We start from the raw sequence: 21,720 nt of genomic DNA on the forward strand, positions 1-21,720 counted from the left end.
AAAATTCCTGTTGGCTTGGGAATGCCTTATGCTGTTGAATTAACACTTGTATAAATTTCAACTCTCCTTTTACCTTCAGCATTTAAAAATTCATTCTTTACTGATTAACTGTCTTTTGATTTTAGCTATTGATGTGAATTTATGTTTGTCATTGCACACACACATGCAGCAATCCTGAATTAAGATACCACTTTTAAGTTCCTCTCTGAAGTTGGCTGGTAATGGTAGCTCAAACACAGGAAAGATCTGACTATGTGTAGCAAAAACACTGACAAATGAAACTTCTGAAATCCAGCAGAAAAGCCTAGTTCTCATGTTGTGCTGAGAATGCTGAGTAAATAGGTTCATTCAGTTATTTCATTAGAAATTTTGCTGCATTCAGATGTTTCATGTCCTTTTTTATCGCAGTTATAACACCTCAGTGCTTTAATTTCACATTCCTAGAACTTACTTTTGCATTGTTGTTATATTTAGCATACTGAACTTGGCTACTTTCCTCTGCTTTAAAATGGCATTTTCTAACCTTTTTAGTAATTTAACTCATGACATATCTTAATTTGAAAACTAATCAAGGGATTCTGTCCCAATTCTGAGATTTCTTAATTCCAGATTTCCACTGGCATTTAATTAACACTCATTACCCCACATTCTCGGTATTGCACAGATGTAAAAGGAGAGAGATTTGCAACAAAATGAAAATGAATTCAGTTACAGTAGTTACAAGTGAAAATTTATTCTAAAAATGATTAAAGAAATATAACTAATATCAAGCTTGGTATTATACATAATGATATAACATTCTGCACACAAGAAAATAAGCCTGAAATAATCTCATCGGCTAAAAATTAAAATAGTAATTCTAGTATTACAAATCATATTTCAAATATAGTCAGAAAATATAAACTTAACTACAATGAATATTAGAACTGTCAATGCATTGATCATATCACATAACATTTTTAATATTCAACAAGATATAAAATAAGCTCACTAGCTTTTATCAAGTATGATGAGGATTAAACAAAGAATCCTTTTGTGTTAAAAAACTAACATTTCAGTTTACAACTCTCAGTTCAAAACAAAAGGATAAAACAAAATTAACACTGATTAAATTTAACTTCCAAAATTTTAATTTAGAAGTCAAACAACAAGCATTTTCATTTTCATTTGTGCTTTTGCAGCTGAGGATGATGGTTCGGTAAAACAATCGAAACGAGTCCTGTGAAAATTTGAAAATATAATGCTGATTTTGGTTGTTTGACTTCTAAATTAATATTTGTTCAGCATGTTATTGTATCTTAATTTTCCAAAATTTTATTAAATTAAAATTCTTTACAAAGGAACAGAAACTATTATTACAAAATTATTAAATTTTATATTTAATGAAGAAGAAAATATATTTGGATAACCTTCTACGTATTTAAGTCACATAAGTCTCTCTTTACTTATTTTTACGGAACGGGAGGAAAATGTAAATACCAAATTCTGCAAACACTATTCCTGAAATTATGTCTAATTTACACACAACTTCAAATATTATCCAAAATGATAAATAACTGATATAAAAATAAAACTGTAATTTCAACATCATGATAATACAAAACATCATTGCTATCAAATGTGTTTTCTTAACTTACAATAAATTTGTAAATAACAGTAACAATTAATGACATACATGTGCACATATAGTGGAAAAATAAGTCATTTGTATAAAATACAACCAGTCGAGCTGTAAGATGAAACAGAGAAAGATTATATCACAGTAAAGCACATTAAATACGAGTCACACAGAGAACATTTGTTTGGTTGAAAATGATAATATGCATAATTTTGGAAAATAAATTGTAAACATCTGAAAGTTATTTAATTGAGCAGTTTTGCAAAATATATCGAACATAGTAAAGGTACTGAAGGATTATTCTATTCAACTGTTTTTTCTAAAATGCATTTTGTCAATATTTTATTTCACAGTTTCATGACTATATGCATTGTGATAATGAGGTTTAAATTTTTTTTGTTACGATGCAAAATTAAATTAATAGTAAGATACAAATATATGGTCAAATTTTGGCTAAAAAATCAATATTTTAAAACTAAAGAAACTAATTTACATATATTAATTTTTTTTACTGCAGTGTATTACATACTTTATGGGACTTCCCTTCTATAGCAACCTTGTCAAGAAAGAAGATTGGGTGCACTTCCGCCTGATTGAAAAACAAGAAGTTACCAATTCGTCAGGGTACACGATTTACATTTCTTCAGCTACTCTTTTAAAAAATATGCTTTTCTGTTGCTGAAAATATGAGTGTTTTCTTTTAAAATATAGTAGTCTTTTATTGTTAAATATTGAAAATGCAAGTTTTCATTTTGTGAGAAACAAATAGTTACCAATTTATATATGCATACATTAAAGCAGTGAAAAAAAACTTTCTATTATAAAATTTTTTAATGCTACATATTCAATATGCTTACTATTTCAAACTTGCTCTCGAAGAAAAAAAGATGCTTTAAGCAGAAAGTAAAATATTTATGACAATTCATAAACTGGTGAGGAAAGAGGGGTATTAAGAAAACACTAGGATATGCTTTGTCTCAAACTTATTCTTGCACCAGAAAGCATGTTATAAACGAACTTCCAGATATGGTTACATACATTGCTAATAAAATTATTCATTACTAAATAAAATAACAAATTGATAATTAATTAATTATTTTTAATATATATAGATTAAGTAAACTGCATAAATGTTGATACTTGTGAGTTATCACAATACCTTAGTCCAAAAATTTTTCAGAATGTGTCAACACTTTGGCAATCATATACAGGGTGTTCAGAATAAATTTGACATATTTGTAATTGATTATATTTTTCCGTAGGTTGGAGGTATTGACACACATTACTCGTCATTTAAAAGTTTGGACCCTTCTTCATTCATATACAAGATGTCAGAAAGGATGGATGACTGGAACCCACCTGAACCATGGAAAAGAATAACTCGCATCAAGATGATTCGTGCCGGCCATCAAAATAAGGATATTATGACTGCTGCCCAATGCTCCCTGAACACAGTAAAAACAATCAGGCATGAACTAGAGACTTGCAATGGTGACTACGAGGATGGAGCAAGAAGAAAGATCCCCAGCAGACGATCTGATTGCGTTCGTACAGCAGAATTCCTCGCAAATCTGCAGGAACAGGTGTTGAAGAACCCTGGCATTGGAATTCCGGCTTTGTCACGTGAAATAAATGTTGCAGCCTCTACTATGAAGCTTTTTTTTTTTTTTTTTTTTGTCAATTCATTAAATTTAATAGATACAAAGTGGATTTTCTTTTTCCTTACGAAACTGTCAAATTTATGCCGAACACCTGCACATAACCATTCTTGGTAAAACAATTATGCTCACAACAATTTTGCAATCAAGACACTGCCATTTTGCCATCTGCCAAAACTAATAATTGTGTACATAAGAAGATGAACAATGGAAAAAATATATGAGGAATTGGTGAAAAATGTTTTATTTTTAAAATTTATCATATAATCCTTACTTAATAATTAAAATTATTTTAAACGACTATTTTTTTTTCTTCTGACATGTCAATAATATGTTCCCACTTACAATAAATATCAATAATTTGGAGAATCTTTTCTTTTTTTTTTAAAGTTGTGATAATGGCCAACTTGTACCAGAGAAGTAATTTTTACATTTTCATCTAAAAAGGATCACCAGATTCTGCCAAGATAGTTTCATTAACACAAAGTACAAGATACTGAAAGGATTAGCTATATGCACTGGTCATCCTCTAGTCAGTTTAATTTTTTTTTTTTTTAAAGTTCAGAAATATACTTTCTTATCCAAATTGTACCAATGTATTTTTTCTATTATAAAGGAAGGTTAACCTCTGAGATACAGTAATAGGTGATTTCTAATGGTTTTAAGACAAAGATTGCTAACTAGGAATATACAGAAGATCAAGAAAAATCTGAAAAAACGATTTTAAGTACACTTACAACAACATATGCCAAATTAGTTCCATATTTGAAGTAGCTAAGATATATATATAGTATATTAACCACTTTTTATTAATTTAACAAAATATATTTAATATTTTAAATTTTATATATCTTCAAGTATCTGAAAGTTTGCATTATCACAGTCTTTCTTTTTTTTCTTTTTTTATAAAAATACTTTTCCTTTTTTTCAGATTCCGTTTCTCAGAATTCGTTTAATTAATCTGCCATAAAATATACTGCAATAAGTAATAAAAAATAAAGCATTAAACAGTAGCTTAAGGAAACAGAATAAGTAATTTATTTCAAATCAATACTCATTTCATCTTCATCTCCGACACCCACAGTTCCAGAAACTAAAGAGAAAATTTTTTTCAGGTTTTCTTTGCTTACTTTATGTACAGGAATACTTATATAAGGAACATTATGGATTGAATGAATTAGGACATCATTACACTTTTCCAATCTGGATGCACAATTTTGACAATGTATATTGTTTCTACACAATGGCATATTCACGCAGCAGCATGAATTTGACATACAAAATTCTTCTGAATAGTCATTTCTGTAATATTTTGAAGGATGAGGATGATCACATTTTGAAGGATGAGGATGATCACAATGAAAGTTAATGCCTGAACAAAGACAAGTGGAACATAAGTGATAACTAGAAGGAGATCCTTCTGAGTGGTTCTGTTTTATATTTTTTAAGCATTCACTGTTTTTAAATTTTTCCAAGTGTGAAACCACAGAATCAACTTGTGACAAAATATCTTCATAATTATTTTTGATCATGCTTCTGTTTTCATCGTTAGATATTTTACTACAGGCACCTACAGTAACAGAATTCACATTTTCCAGACCACAAGCAGCATTGTCTTGGAAAAGCTTACCTTGCTGACAATACACATTGTACAAAGTATTATTTTCTACAGCAGCACTTTGACTTGTACCTGAAACAGATGATGATGATGATGATGATTCCTGCTCATTTAAAATGACAGAACTAGCATCTACTGAATGGCCAGGATTTGTTTTATTTAAATCTAAAGTTTTTTCCCATATTGCAAAATATCCATTTGCAGTCTGATCAGGTCTTGATTTAATTAATTCACTGACTTTACTGATGAACGGTACTTCCTTAACTCTAACTTTTACCGGACCATACAGAAAATTGCCACAGCTACCTGTAGAAACAAAAATATCAGCTTTTTTCTGATTTCCAACAAAAAACAGTAGGGCACCAGGCTTGAGAAGGTGAAGGATATTCTGTGGAAAGCAAAAGATAAACATATTAGATAAAAAGAACATATCATGGATCACAGTATTTTTGCAAACAACTTTATGAATACATAAAATACACATTAAAAGATTTATGATTACTTCTAATCAAATTTATCTTAACAAATATATGCTACAATTATTTAATGCAAATGTCCAACCAGCGGCTGAGCGGTAAAACTGGTGACTCACTGGTAGTTCTGACTTGGGTTCGAGTCGAGGTAAACGGACTTTTTGCATGGGAATTTCCGTGGTTTCTCCCTATGCGTAATGAGTATATAAGCCAGTTTTCCTTAGAAACTCCTCAACAAAGACATACCTTTCCTTAGGCAGATAGCTTTCAAGTGCTTTGCCATAATCAAATAATCCAAACCTCATACAAGTAGATTGGATCAGGTATTCCTATGAGTACATTAGGTTTAAGAGACTCACAAATCATGTGTAACTAAATTACTAAATTCTTACAACAGCTCTCTTAAAAATTTTTACTCATATTTTTCTCTTATAAAAATATATCTGCCTGATATGATTCATAATGCATACTAGATAACTTTTATGAAAACTTATACCATTAGCTTTTAAAGGAATATGTTTCTAATGTTGTATATATTATGTACATGACTAAAGACATTTTAATTTTTTGCTTAATTTTATTATTATATTAACAGAATACATATATGCATATATGTATAATGTACAATCTGCATTTTTAAATTTATGGATGATTTAAAAATATATGCAACAGGAAGCCCATTAATTTGGGCTAAATGGTGATTGCAGTTGATGCTAGTCTGGATTTGTTATACATTGAAAATTAACTTAATGTTAACAGATGATTTTGTTTCTATTAAAGCAAACAAAATATTACAGACTAAATTCAGGTTTGAAGATATTTCAAAGTGCATATGTATGTACATCCTTGAATACACTGGGACAGATATTGTTGAATATGCACATAATGGCTTTGAAAATTAATGTAGAATGACAGCTCTTTCGTATTGTTACGTTTTTCTTTCTTCTGACGACAGTTGTTACGTTATTTTCTTCCTTCACGTTCGCACGGGGTTCCTGCGGATTTGGACTGAATAGCGACGACACTTGATGAAGTATCGAAACTTGGAGTGAATAGCGACGACACTTGATGAAATATCGAAACACACTTTATTAACCAGTACTGTCAGGACAGCTCCAAAACACTTTTACAGTCATCGATGAACTACTATAAACACGCTGACACGATCAGCGATGCAGCCTTCAGGTTATCAGGCTATCAAGGTGGAGAGAGCTTCCTGCAAAGCACCTAACTCTGCTTTCCAGAGTACAGCTCCCGACTCTGCTTCGTTGTTCTCGGAACTCCACATACTCTCGAGACTCTCCACACTACAACTCGCAATGCACTCGATAACACACGAGCACAGCTCCCGACTCTTCGGTTCAGTCATTCCCAGAGCTCAACACACTCTCTCGATGATGCACTAAGCGCAATACACTAACAGACTCGTTCAGTGCACTCGACGACCCACTCAGCACTCGCTGCCCAGCTGTCAACTCGATCGACTCCGCAGGGATTGACTCGATAGACGAGACACCAACTCGATACTGACTCTCTCGCACTCTAGACAAGGCACTCTGACTCGCCCTCTTGACAAGGCACACTCACTGACTGCGGACTAGCAGGGTTTATATAGCTTTCGGCTTGTGTTCGAGAACATTCTGGACTAAACCGGTAAGAATTCGTTCCAGAAGGTTCTCCAACCGTCCATGGCATATCGCTAATTTTGTCGCCAATTGGGCTATTTCTGGCCAAATGTGAAAACCCTGCCTTTCCTTGCCATTTTTTGGCAACCCTAAAACTGCTTTGCGGGGAAGCCATCTTACCGCGCCTGTACATTTCGTAACAGTATGTAACCTTCCTCAATTTTGGAACCACAGTTCACTGCAGCTACTTCTTTCAGAACTATCTTGCCCATACTTAATTATTTTCAAATCTTTGAAAACAGGGAACACATAGCATTGCAAAAATTTCTGTAGTTATTTTGTGAAGATAATATCAAAATTTAATGACATTAACAAACAATGGCATTTCTTAATGTTTCTTACGAGTAAGAAGTATGCAAACTACATGATATATGAATAGCTCAGCATGTCCCTGAATACAGTTTCGCTCATCTCAAGCAATTTTTTGCTGCTAAAATTTATAGAACTGTTTGCACTTTTTCACATAAAGTAATACCATTAATCACTGAATAGTACAAGCATTACATAACAGATTATAATCTACCTTTACTTTAAACTTAAGATCAACATAAAATTTCTTTTATTATACACTCCGATGCAAAATTTATTAATCTTGCAATATTTAACTAAATTCATGCTCAGGGTCCAGAATAATCTATATATATATAAAGAAGGAAGCCTGTTTGTTCACTAATAACTCAGTCACTACTATAGCTGTCATCTCCAAACTTTCTACAATTCTTTTCTGTGTCCTGGAAAATGTCCACTTTTTTCAAAAAGTCGTCAATGTCCACTTTAAAAAAAAAAAAAAAAAAAAAAAAAACCCTAAAATCAGAGATATTAATTTAAAATGCTAATTTTCGCCCTCATTTTTCCAAGTGGCAAAAGGTGGCAACCGTCTCGCACACTGGAGATAAAAATCTGCTTTATTTTGAGAATTGCTGCCACTGCTGACTTTCAAATCTTAGAGTTTGTTAATGAAAAATTTCTAAGTTTTAAGACAAAATAAAAATAGCATTGCCAACCATTAAATACATTAGTCCTGATTCCAAAAATTCATGGGAAGCCATTTCAACTATTCTCATCTTTGTACGACTTTAATTAGCTGATATTAATTAAAAACTTTTAAAACACTAACTTTCACACTCATTTTTCCTAGCGGCAACAGTCTTGTACATTAGAGATAAAAATTTATACTTCGAAAGTGTTGCTACCGCTCGCTTTCAAATCGTAGAGTTTGTTATTAAAAAAATTGTAGGTTTTACAAAATCTCTCTATATAAAGAAGAATGCCTGTTTGTGTGTGTGTGTTTGTTTGCGTTATTGATTTTCGATCAATTATGATCAATTTTTTGCCACATTTAATCGACTAAAATTGAATATAGATGAAGTATTGGATGGAACTTGAGCTTTTATGACCAACTGATTAGAAAGACGAAGATCATTAAAAACTGCATGCCATTCTTACTGATATAAAGAGAGAGAATTAGTTAATTTTTTTGTGAAAATTTTTTATGCGGATTCCGTATTGCATCAGACTGAAAAATGTATGACTATGAATTAAATATTTTGCATTGTTATTGGAGGAGGATTACAGTAGTATCATTCTCTCAATTGTTAGATACATTACTCTCAGTTCTCTCAGTTGTTAGATACATTACTCTCAGTTCTCTCACTTGTTAGATACATTACTTTCAATCTAACTTAACTGGCATTGGGTACTTCCACTAGTAAGGAATACTTTTTAAAAGGAAAGGTATTTTCTGATAAGCTACACCAGCACTGAAAAGTCGTGAACTTGTTACAGAGAACTCATTAAAGAGTAATCAAAATTGTTAATTAAATTAATGAGTTACATTAAAGAGTATTATCAATTTCACTAATGACTAATTTTTGCCAAGCTAATGTGCCAAAGACAACAGCCATTTTCAAAAGAAGAATACATTAAAAATTAAATGCTAGAGCAGTACCAATAACAACTGAAAAAGTAAGAAACATTTGATAATAAAATACATAACTTTTAGATAAGATATCCCTCTTTTTTGTGCCGTTGTTCTTTCCATTACATATCGATCTATTTTAACATAAAGAAACATCACAGAATTCCACAAACTCACCATTGTACAATATCACATCACAGACATACAGACACATATACCTCAGTTGTCACATAAATACATTTCGGTGACAATGTGGGTTGCACATTATTATTTTGTTGGCATATTGTCTTGCCTTGTGAATACTTTTCTCGACTTGTCCCAGGGAGTGAAGATAATCAGAAAGTACCAAAAAAAAATCATCCCGAAGAAATATAGTAGCAAACACCTGAGACTTTACGACTTAACTCAAAGTTTCTGAATTGATTAAAAAGATAAATTTTAGGATTAGGCAGTTTTGATCTAAAATATACAGGTAAGTCTAGAGCATTATCATTTGGATATATGCATTTTTATTTGCACATTAAATGTATGTACAATGCAAAAAAAAAAAAGGGGGGGAACAGAACTATATCTTTCATTCTACTGGGCCAATTGATGAAATTCAACTTGCGTTTTTCATGTCTTGAAAGTGCGACGTAGGATATGTATTAGATTTATATATATCATTGTTCTAAAATAGTTATTTTGACACAAAATTAGACTTTTTCTGAAATGATATGCCAATTTTTTTCCATATTTCAATTCTGCCACTCAAATTATGGCAAACTGCCATGTTTTGTAAAAATAGCATAATAGTAAAATAGTAATAAATAATAATAGCATAATAGTAATAAAAATAGTAATTTTTGAAAAATTAGCTCTCAAAGTTTTAGCTTCTCCATGTTAATTGAATTTGATATATATTTATTAATAAGTCTTTTTTTATTAAATTCATTTGATCCTTCCTTTCATATTTCAAAATTTTGACTCATTCTAATTAAAATTCGCCTATTTTTTATGATTTACTTTTAAAACTTGTTTGCCATCCTCTTAAAGTAGATGTATTTCTAAGCATACCTGCAGAAAATTAAGAGTTTTTTATTCAAGATTTCCTAAGATATATGTAAATTTACATTTTGGCACATTTTGAAATTTGGCATATTTATTATAAGCAATAATAACGAAAATGTGGTTTACGTACTTTGTTACAGTTATTTGAAAGTAGTTGCTCATGGACAATGAAAAATAGGGGAAAGGAAAATACATAATAAAGAAGCTAAAAATTAAGAAGTTTGCCAAGTGAATTATTTTAGCTCAAACTAAAATAAATGCACCAGGATAAATTTTTAAATTTCTCCATAAATTTCTCAGAAAAAATTGCAAAATTTAATATCCAGACATAATTTGCGTTGTAAAATCGAAATATGGAGAAAAATTGGTATGTTATTTCAGTAAAAGTCCGATTTTGCGTCAAAATACGTATGTTAGAGCAATGCTAATATACATCAGTACCTTTCCATTAACATGCACCACCTCAGAAAGGGACAAAAATATAGGGGTAATCTTCAGATTATGGTAACTTGGCGATTTTTTTGGCGACCAACCCTGCTACAACAACCTGCTAGTTTTGTTTTGGACGGCATTTTGTTTTCACGAAGTAAAGGCTTTTTTTTTTTTTTTTTTACTCAACATTTTTTCCAACAATCTGCTAGCCAAATTACGCTTACGCTAGAACTTTTATGGAATAAAAGTGCTTAATCATGACGAAGATTAGGTGCGAAATTGGGAGAAAGTGCAGAATCGCCCACTGCTTGCCACATTTTTAAGGATTGCACATACACGGTATCATCCATGTACACGTCGACCTATTTTCACTTAAAAAAAAATATCTCAAAATTGCACAAAAATGGCATTGTGCACACTCTTGACTTTATGCATGTACACTGCTAAAGTCCTAGCTAGTAACCTTTATCGCCTTACCAAAATGTCACCAAACTACCTGTTACCATATTCCGAAGATTAGCCAAATATAGTACATTTATGTAAAAAACTGTTTATTACATAACAGTAGATGCCATTTAATGTGATCACGGTTAACATTATCATTCGGATATTGTTATCAAATTACCAAAGTCCTGCCTATTTGTATACAAAAGCATGGAAAATACAATGCTTAATACGTTCAAAGTATTAAAAAATAAATTTGCTTTAAACTGAACAATGTTCCCAAACAATGTCAGAATATATTATAAAATATGTCAGAATATATTATAAAATATGTCAAGTTGCAGAGCAGTGTCGCCAAGTAAGGAATTAAGCCACCAAACAGCTTTGCTTGGATTTTAGTCCGTTTCAAATTAGGCCAAAATACACCCATAGTTTGGTGTAGATTTTAAATAACTATCAATTTTGAGGTCCTTCTTCAGGAATACAAAAATTTCTGTAGATGTTCTCCCCTCCGAAAACATCTGCATCGAACAAAGGTTGCTTTTTTGCCCAATTTTAAATTTTACACTAGCATGTTCTCTTCCAGTGAGAGATGCTTATGAAATATTCATAAACATTTTCATTTTCCTAATTAAAATGTTGTGAAAGTACCTATTTATATGTTTCTAGTGATTTTTTAGGTACTTCACTGTTTCGGTGGTGCAAATCTCGTCAAGCAGACTTTATTGGCAACAGCACACATTATACACATAAAAAATTTTAACAAATGTTGGTTCTAAGAATTTTTTAATTTGAAGTTATAAACATTTTAATATCACTTAAAATTTTGTAAAAAGACAATAAATTTATATAGAGACACTAATTTAAGAATTTACTATGCTTTCATGGTACAATATCTTTAATCGCTGGTTCATATGAAGTGACTCCAAGTGATCTCATCTCACGTAAACTATGCTACAAAAATCTAATCCCTCTCAGTAATTATCTACATTAATTTCAAGTTAAATCTTAACCTGGAATACAAGTTTAAATGCAAGAATTATTTCAATTCGTACAAAAGCTTACTCAGAAATTATGTAAAACAGCAGTGCTTTACTTCGCTAGTGCATTCTCATTTTGACTTTACCTTTTCGCCTTCAGGTGAGCGGTATGATTGCATCCTGATTGACTTAATTACCGCGAATGGCCTTATGGCATAAAATTGAACTATCTAGTAAAAATTCTATGTAACTACATGCCTCTTTGGTATGCCAGTATTGAAAGACACAATCAATCTTATGAGAAATGGCTGCGACTTGTTTTTTGAAAATGAGGCATAAAAGGTTACCAGCAAAGATATTCCATTTGGCATCATTTGTACCATTTTTTGGCGACTATCGCCTGCAGAGGCAAAATGGAAAAGTAAGATTTTTACATTAAATTAATAAAATTCCTTTGCTACTTCAAAGAACAATTTTTCTCATCTTTTAATACAGTTTATGTTACCACAATAGCTAAATATGATCATAATAGGTGGCAAATACTGTATATATTTTATTTAAGTACTGTTTATATTTTATTCAAGTAATAATTCCAGAACTTAGTAAATAAACCTACTATACATTTCAGTATACAAGTACAATATAAACAGTACACAAGTATACTGTTTATATTTTGTTCAAGTAATAACTCCAGAACTTAGTAAATAAACCTACTATATATTTCTGAATATAAGGCAAGATAGCATTTTTTTTTCTTTCAAAAATTTACCCGAAACCTGTACATAAGTCAGTATAAAAAACCCTGTAACCTTCAAACAAGTTGCCATGAGGGCGAAAATGTTGCTCAAAATGTAAAACAGGTGGAATATTTTCTATTGAATTTATTGTAAAGTAAAATGCCAGATGCCAATGATGATTTTAGCTATGGTAACATTTTTTCCATTCGTTTGCTGTCTCGCATACAGTCTGTGGTGTCTGTGCTGGTCTTATTTTCATTTTGGTGATAAAGCAACAAACCAGCAATACATACAATTCTGAAAGTAAAGCAACTCATTTCAATCAAAATTAATTTGTTTCATATACTTTAGAGACAAAAAAGTGATATATTCGGTGATTTACTTGCTTGCATAAACCTACCAGTAAGTTTTTGAGATTAGCAGATCTATAGATTAGCCAACCCCCCATTATTTAGCCTTAGAAATTATTAAAATTCTCAGCTTATAGACAGATGTATATGACACATACAAGCAGGTATTTATTCCATTTTAGTAGAAATTTTGTGCCTATCACTTTAAGAACAGATTCAAAGAAATTATCTCATTTACTGATTTTGCCAAAAAAGTATTATAATCTTCGGAAACATTACTGTAATTTTTTCAGAGCCCATAAATTAAGCAAGCTTATATTTTTAATTTAAGCTCCTTTTAAAAAATATGATTTACCTATCATAAATTATTGTGAATTGGAAAGCAATAAAATGGATGTGTACAAAAATAATGATGCTGCCTGCTAAAACTGAAGAAAGAACTGGGTTCTTATTGGTTATAGGAATTATGGCCATGGCATTTGCGGGTTGTTATCAACACAAACATTAGCAAATATTACCCAATACCATACATTCACTAGAAACACAAGTATAAAAATATGAACTGTTATAGAGTTTGATCAAACATTATTTAACAAAAAAATATATTATGTTAAATAGCAATTTGTGCTAGCTCTAAGTCAGTTACTACCGATGAAATTTCATTAGGCAATATAAGCTGCAATATTTGGAAGTAGCTCCTATTTACTATACAGTACAACGCCAAAAATTCGGACTCGTCGGGACTTTGGCGATTCCGGATGAGATTTTTCCAGATAATAGATCATCACTTTAAATTTAGTAAGATGACATGTAGAAATTATAAAATTAAAAATATGAAATTGTGATTTATGAAATGATAAAGTATTTATGATCTAAAGGGTATCAAAATTTATTAAAAAAAAAGCTTAATATTTATTACATTATTAAACATTTCTTTCAATGTAAGTTGTTTTAAGTTGCTTGGTGTTTTGTGCTAATACTTTCTCTTTAATTCTGTAAACAGACATAATCTCTTGTTCAGTTACATTGTTGAAGTCCTGTAAGTGCTTCTCGAGAATTCTGCCTAACTTGTCAATCGATATTTTCTGGTTTTCAGTAACTTCTCTGTCACTTTTTTCACTAACGGTAATGGTATTTTCTGGATCTAGAACCATACTACAGATTTTGCCATTCATGATATAAAAACTTCAGTACTTTTCCGTTTCACCGGCGCAAATCTCGCCAAGCAGATCTTTGTTGGCGACAACATACAGTATACACATAAAAAATATTACCAAATGTTAGTTTTAAGAATTTTTTATTTTGAAGGCATAAACATTTGAATATGGTTTAAAATTTTGTAAAATGCCAATAAACAAAGACAATAAATTTGTAAAAAGACATTAATTTAAGAATTTACTATGCTATCATGGTTCAACATCGATCCTAATTTGCCAATTCGTATCACATGACCCCAAGTGATCTCATCTCACGTAAACTACGCTACAAAAATATAATTTTCTCAGTAATTATCTACATTAATTTTAAGTTAAATCTTAATTTGGAATACAAGTTTAACTTTCTGAAGCCGGCTGGTACAGCAGTTGTACCAGGAAAATGACTTTCTCTAATGCCTGCTATGGTACAACTGTTGTACCAGCATTCCCTCCCTATTTTAGAGAATCGCCTATCTGTAGATCTCGTGTGTGTGATTATAGCAAAGCCTCGAGGGCCATCTGCCTAAGGGGAGGGATGCCTTCGTGGAGGACTTTCTAAGGAAAACTGGCTCGTATACACGTTACACATGGGGAAAACCACAAAAACGCCCATGCAGCCAGCCCGCTCGCGGGATTCGAACCTCAGACCGAACTACCAGTGTTCAGCGACTTTACCGCTCGGCCGCTGGTTGGCCCATCTGTAGATCTCGGGTTGGTCCATTGTTGCTGCTCACAATAGCCACTGGCTACGCATTATTTCCCTCTTCTTATCAGTTTGGCTATATTTTGGCAAAAACCGCAAGTTTCGTCTCGGGCCAATATACTTGAAAATCAAATAGAGGCTATCTATAATTATTTAGTACAGACTTTTGCTATGATTAAAATGTCAGCGATTTTGCACGCTGTTTAAGCTTACCAGATTTAATGCTTTTTAATCGTAGAAATAAGAATAGATTCCTTTTTTAGATTTAATGCCCTTCTACAAAATAGCTAAAACCGCTTTTATTGTTTACTTCCTTTTTATACTTATGAATAATAAGATTTTATTTTGACATTTTTTTTGGAGTGCATAAAAAGAACTATTAAGTCTTTCAAAGTGCTTCTATTATGTAGGCAATTTTGTCTGATTTATCAGGAGATAAATAAGAGACAATTGTATGCACAATAGTTTTTGTGATTTTCATTCATTCAATGATTTCATTCAATGATTGCTTTCAATGATTTTCATAGACTGTAAATTAAATAAAATCCATTTATCTTTAAACCCTCTTTTAGGATGAGATCTGCCAAAAAGTATTTAAATATCAGTAAAGCTCACGTCTTTGATATGATTTAAAACAAGTTCCTCGTCATTATAAGTCGCTTCCGATAGTGAAGAAAGTGACAGAGGTTATTGAAAATGAAAAAATTTCGATTGACAAATTAGTCGGTATTCTCGACACAGCAATTATAGGACTTGAACAGCGAAACTTTGTAACTAAACAAGAAATTATGTTTGTTTAATAGAATTAAAGAGAAAGTATTATCACACGAAACGAAGCAACTTGAACAACTTACATTGAAAGAAATGTTTAATAAAGTAAACAAATAAATATTAAGCTTTTTTCTTTTTGTAAATTTTGATACCCTTTAGATCATAATTGTTCTTTATTTCATACATTACGGTTTCATAATTTTAATTTTGAAATTTCTGCTTGCCATCTTACCAGATTTAAATTGATGATCTATAATCCGGAATCGCCGAAGTCCCGACGAGTCCGGATTAACGACTTTTGACTGTATTTTGTAAAATTGTGTTCTCATTTTCTAATTTCTAGTACGAAAATAGGCAAATATAAATGAAGAGTGAAAACAAAGTTAAAAAATTCACAAATTATTTACGAGATTGATCAGAAATAGTGAGTGAAATATAAATATTGCATACATTTTGTTCTAAATAAATAGTGCACTGTATATGCATCCAGTACTGAATATTTATTTATGCACTATTTATTTAGAACTTCATTTAAATGAAAGCAAAATAATCATCGAAAAAATCGCAAATCTAGCAACCCCTCTACTATGGGACGTAAGCGTCTGGCAAACGTAAATTTTACTGCATCCATGGAGGAAAAATAACAACTTTTCTCATTAGGAAAATGTCAAAGAGGGGGCAAAACTGTTTCAGATCGTGCTGGTCTGAAGGCTATATTATGAGAATTTTGGCTCAGTTTTAGAAGGTTAAATGCAAGAATTATTTCAATTCATATGAATAACTTACTCATAAATTATGTAAAATCACAGTGCTTTACTTTGCTAGTGCATTCTCATTAGAATTGATGAATTTAACCCTTGATTTTCGCCTTTTCTATATTTTCGCCTTCGGGTGAGTGGTGTAATTGCATCCTAATTGACTTAATTACCGTGAATTGTCTTAGAGCATAAAAATTTGATTATCTTTGTAAATATTCTATGCAATTGTAAGAAACAATCAATCTGGTAAGAAATGGATGCGACTTATTTTGAAAATGAGGCGTAAAAGGTTACCAGCGAAGATATTCCATTTGGCATCAGTTGTACCATTATTGGCAACTTTATCATTTGCATCGGCAAAATGGAAAAGTACCAAAACTTCTTTTACATCATCTTCATTTATTACCACTTCTCCACATTTCTTTACAAACTCCGTTAATTGGAAAATTTCACCGTTGTTTTGCGATATCTGAAAACCTTTAAAATTAGCGGTTATCATCATCAAATTTAGCTATCCTTCGCTATACATATTTGGCTAAGCATCATGAGCTTGGTAACTAATGACAAGTTACCAAGTTAACTTAAGTTGTTAAATTTTATCTTGCTTTTATCGCACACTGAGACAATTAAGCCTGAATTGTATTACAGTCAAAAGTCGTTAATCCGGACTCGTCGGGACTTCGGCGATTCCGGATTATCGATTTTTCCGGACTATAGATCATCAGTTTAAATCTCGTAAGATGGCATGCAGAAATTCTAAAATTAAAAATATGAAACCATAATTTATGAAATAAAGAACAATTATGATCTAAAGGGTATCAAAATTTACAAAAAAAAAAAAGCTTAATATTTATTTGTTTACTTTATTAAACATTTCTTTCAATGTAAGTTGTTTAAGTTGCTTCGTTTTATGTGATAATACTTTCTCTTTAATTCTATAAACAGACATAATTTCTTGTTTAGTTACAAAGTTCTGCTGTTCAAGTCCCGTTAATTGCTGTGCTGAGAATATAGACTAACTTGTCAATCGAAATTTTTTCGTTTTCACTAACCTCTCTGTCACATTCTTCATGTCTTTATCCCTTTTTTGCAGCAATTCCACTTTTTGTTTGATGGACATCGACACATACTTTCGTTTTGTACGATCCTTTGGGAGCTCCATAATCGGAAATTCTATTTGACATAATTGAAAGTTCAAGTTTACTTTTATAGTATTGCTCTTACAGTCTGCAAAAAATAATAAGCCGGATCCAATTCGAAAATTAAGGAACAACGCAATCATCAACATTAACTGAAGTAGATAATTAGATAATTTTAGCTTATACCATCCGTTATACATAAAATGCGCACGCGAAAACGTATTCTGCGATTGCACACACGCATATACGCAGTCGTAAAAGGTCTTGCGTGCACGTGTAAATGCATGTGCAGAAAGTTTTTAGCTTTGAGGTCCGGATTATGGGTGTCCGAATTAACGACTTTTGACTGTAGTTTATTTATTTATTATATTTATGTCTATTTCTTGCACATACTTAAGGCTTATCAGAGTTCTGAATAAATAAATTCCCACCATACATTTAAGCTTTATTGAGGGGCAGTGCTAGATATCTTACCACCTGATGCAGTCTCTGTAGGTCCTAAATTCTGCGATTCAATGTGGCCATACAAACCCTGGCACTGGTTCCGGGTTTATGTGAATAACAAATCAGTTATTAATTCAAATAGCCCCAAATGTAATCTTTGGGTCTACGAGTATCATCAACAAAATCTATTTTTAGCATATGGGAAAGAAATTTTTGGTAAATTTTCCTCATCAACATTTTTTAGCACATTTAACTTAAATCTGTAATCATCAGCAAGTGCAATGTCAACAATAAAAGATTACCACACTCCTTTATTATTCAATTACTAGCATAAAAAAATTGGGTTAATCTTTGGATTATGTTAACTTGGCGATTTTTTGGCGACCAACCCTGCTACAGCAACCTGCTAGTTTTTGTTTGTCCTATTTTTCACCTAAAAAAACATCCTAGAATTGCACAAAAATGGCATTGCGCACACTCTTGACTTTATCTATGCACACTGCTAAAGTCCTAGCTAGTAACCTTTATCGCCTTACCAAAATGTCGCCAAACTACCTGTTACCATATTCCAAAGATTAGCCAAAAATTGTTTGGGCATCGCTACATGAGTCATTACTCAATTTGTCATGCTTTGATAAACATGCAGTGATGAAAGGAAAGTATAATAAATAATGATTCGCCAGGTTGGCGTTAGATCAACGACGTATCTATTTGGAATATTTCGGTTTGAGATGCATGCCAAGCAGACACGCAGCAACGGAGCTAAATTAGTGATCGTACAAATTTATGCTAAAATGATTATTTCTTCAAAAACAAGGTTTTTGATTTTGTGTCGAAGTGAAATTAAGAATCGGAACTCTCCAGATGTTTTATTATGTACAGAGAGGGGGGAATCAAATGCGCATGCGCAAGGCCTACGAGAAAATGTTGTAGGTGGTTTTGAGGTCTGGATTTTAGATCATTCCGGATAATGGATGTCCGGATTTCGAACTTTGCAATCGGTATAAGCAAAAATTTGGCACGGTGCCTATACGATGCCATGTTTGGCTTCATGGTCACTGTAACTGATACATAACAATAATTGTTATGGGCATTATTGTCACACTCTGAAATTTCGAAACTTCCTCTGAGGTGGTTGCACTTATGTTAGGTTCCACAACTATTTTGCCAAACTATTTGTCTGGTAAATATTGTGTAGCAATGGAAATCTTCAAAATTACATTTGGTCACTATAATGTCACTCTCTCTTTTTACCACCTCCAATGAAAATGTTCACTGTTCTCTACATTTTTATTATGCATGCAAAACTAGATTATAAAAACTACGCTACTAATAATTGAAATATGTTCATTAATTAATAAGGGTAAATTTCATTTTCACTAAATGATTCCCATGAGCTTCCCCCTTTTCTGATCTCTCTCTAGCTCTCCTTCTTAGAAAACTAAACTTTTGGCACCACTCAAATTGACATTTAGCAACCTCTATGAATCTTGTTAGTCGATGTCACCCATATATCACAGTCCAGTCACTTTTAATTTTGATTGAAAACTACACTTAACCCAAATGGCATAATCGCCTTCATCTGATAATAAGATTTTTTATCCCTTGCTATATATTAGTTTGTAATTTAAAATATGATTTCTTATAATCAGTAATTTCACAAATTTAGCTAAATGCCGTTTCAATACAGATTCTCATGAGCAGATTCAAAAACCTGTGCCCCTTAGAGGGTTAATGGTCTTTTATGAGTAGGAACCAAAGCCTTCTTGAGATGGCACTGCTCACAAAAAATATTCGAATAACCAGAAAGACAAATAAAAGTTATTAAATATATATTTTCTTGTTTTAACTGTTTATATGGATATTTTATTGTTAGCTAACAAAGAGTGAGTTAGTATATTTATTCCTGATTGAACTCCCAAAATTCCCAAGTCATTCACCTCAAACTCTTAAAGTTTAATCTTAATAAATTCATTTAGGAAAATAATAATTTTAAAATTTAATCTTAATATACTCAATACAGAAAATCATAATGTACTTAAAATCTTGCCAAATCTTACCTCTAGAATTTGAGCAAAGTTTACCACTTGAGTTCCACTTGAAAATGCTTTAACCATTAATACTACATCTGCAGCTCTTAAGCAATTTTGAGTTTTAACAGACAAATCCATAGATACATCATCAATTATCATATCAAAAGTTCCTGAGAAAGGTCCAATAACATCACTTCCAGCCACAGGATAAACTGTGTTAAGAGAAGGGAACAGCATGTTCATAATAACATTTTCCCATGAATCACATTTATTTATCACGCTCAAATTAACAGATTGTGTTATTGGTTTCCTATTTTTCACAAAGCCATAGAGTAAACCAATGAGGTCAAATCCTGGAACCAGACTCAGTGAACATACACGGAGGTTTTCTGTGGAACGTATTTTACCCAAGACAGTAAATACCTGTGGAGATTCAGTTAAAAATTTCACTATGCATTGTTTCATAAACATTATATTTGCAGCGCCATATTTATACATATAAGCTAACCGATTTTGTGGAATAAAAAAATTGACGTCAGCATGATATGTTGACTTAATATTTTTTTTACTGAAGAAAACATTGCATCTTTCTGCCTCATTAAGGAGAGAAATCCATACAAAATTAAATACCTCCATTGACAAAATTTAAATTTGAAAACAAACGAAAACGAAAATATCCTTAAATATGACACACACTTCAGTTAATTTTCGCAAAATATCTTGAAAACGAACAACAGTTTAGTTCTTCTCGGACATACTAGGTCTAAAAACGTTAAAAATACAGTTGGAAACAAACGAAGTCTTCGGATACAAGGCGGATGGATATTAATTTTGCCTTTAAACAAATCATCTCACTATCTAATAAAACAAATCGTACACGTACGCAGGTAAACAAAGAATACAGCAAGGCCAACTTATACTCAAGGCCTGCCAGTGTGAAAATATTCTTTTGTGTTTTCAGTTGCCTGCGTGATATTCCTACTGACCGCAAGATGGCGATACAATTCTGCTACACTTTGCGATGTTCACAAAGATCGGAAAAGTACCAAAAACGAATTCTGTCTTGTTATATACAAAGTTTAAAAACGATTAATCCATAGTAGTCAGAAATTGTTGATGTCTTATTAGTAAAAATATTTTAATTAGAAGGAAAGCATGCAATTTTAAGCTATCTCACCTTTTTTTTTTCACACATAAACACCAGCTATTTGATCTGGATTTTAATGAGATACATTCCGCAAGAGAAGAAGAGGAAAAAAGTGGTCCCGTGATCTAGTGACAACAATCTCCGCACGTGCGCTGTTTACGATGGAGTCTATAGCAGATGTACCACTAAAATTAATTGATTTTTCTAATTTAGAAATTTACAGCTATTGTGAAAAATTAAAAAGTACTCTTGGAAGTGATTTCTCTTTTCTTGATGTCAATAAAAAGGGCCTTCTCTTTTTCAAGGAAAAGCATGTGAATAACATTTGTTTTCAAGTAATGTCCGATAGTAGGGTATTTATAGTAAGCTGTGTTCAGGCAGAAATGAAGAAAACAGTTAATTATAAAACGTCTGTGCAAATTTCTGCAGAAAATGAGGTAAGATTCATAAATTTTCTTTTATGCATAATACCTACCAATATTCATGTTTTACTTTCCTAGGAATATTAAGTGTATATCAATAGTTGAAAAATATTCTCGAGACCTTGAATAATGTTTTCCAAACTT

At 31.8% G+C, this 21,720-nt stretch overlaps 1 protein-coding gene across 1 annotated transcript; it reads right to left on the minus strand.

The window, feature by feature from the left end:
- Positions 1–708: 708 nt before the first annotated feature.
- LOC118201946 (uncharacterized) lies at positions 709–20,949 on the minus strand. Its single transcript, XM_035374104.2, has 2 exons — positions 20,035–20,949; positions 709–5,282 (listed from the first exon to the last, which is right to left on the minus strand). Exons 1-2 carry the CDS (start codon positions 20,641–20,643, stop codon positions 4,314–4,316), a joined length of 1,578 nt encoding a protein of 525 aa, XP_035229995.1. The 5' UTR covers positions 20,644–20,949; the 3' UTR covers positions 709–4,313.
- Positions 20,950–21,720: the final 771 nt, after the last annotated feature.

Source organism: Stegodyphus dumicola, chromosome 7 (genome assembly GCF_044657685.1).
Source record: "Stegodyphus dumicola isolate Sdum_Otavi_A_Nest chromosome 7, ASM4465768v1".
Classification (NCBI taxonomy): domain Eukaryota; kingdom Metazoa; phylum Arthropoda; class Arachnida; order Araneae; family Eresidae; genus Stegodyphus; species Stegodyphus dumicola.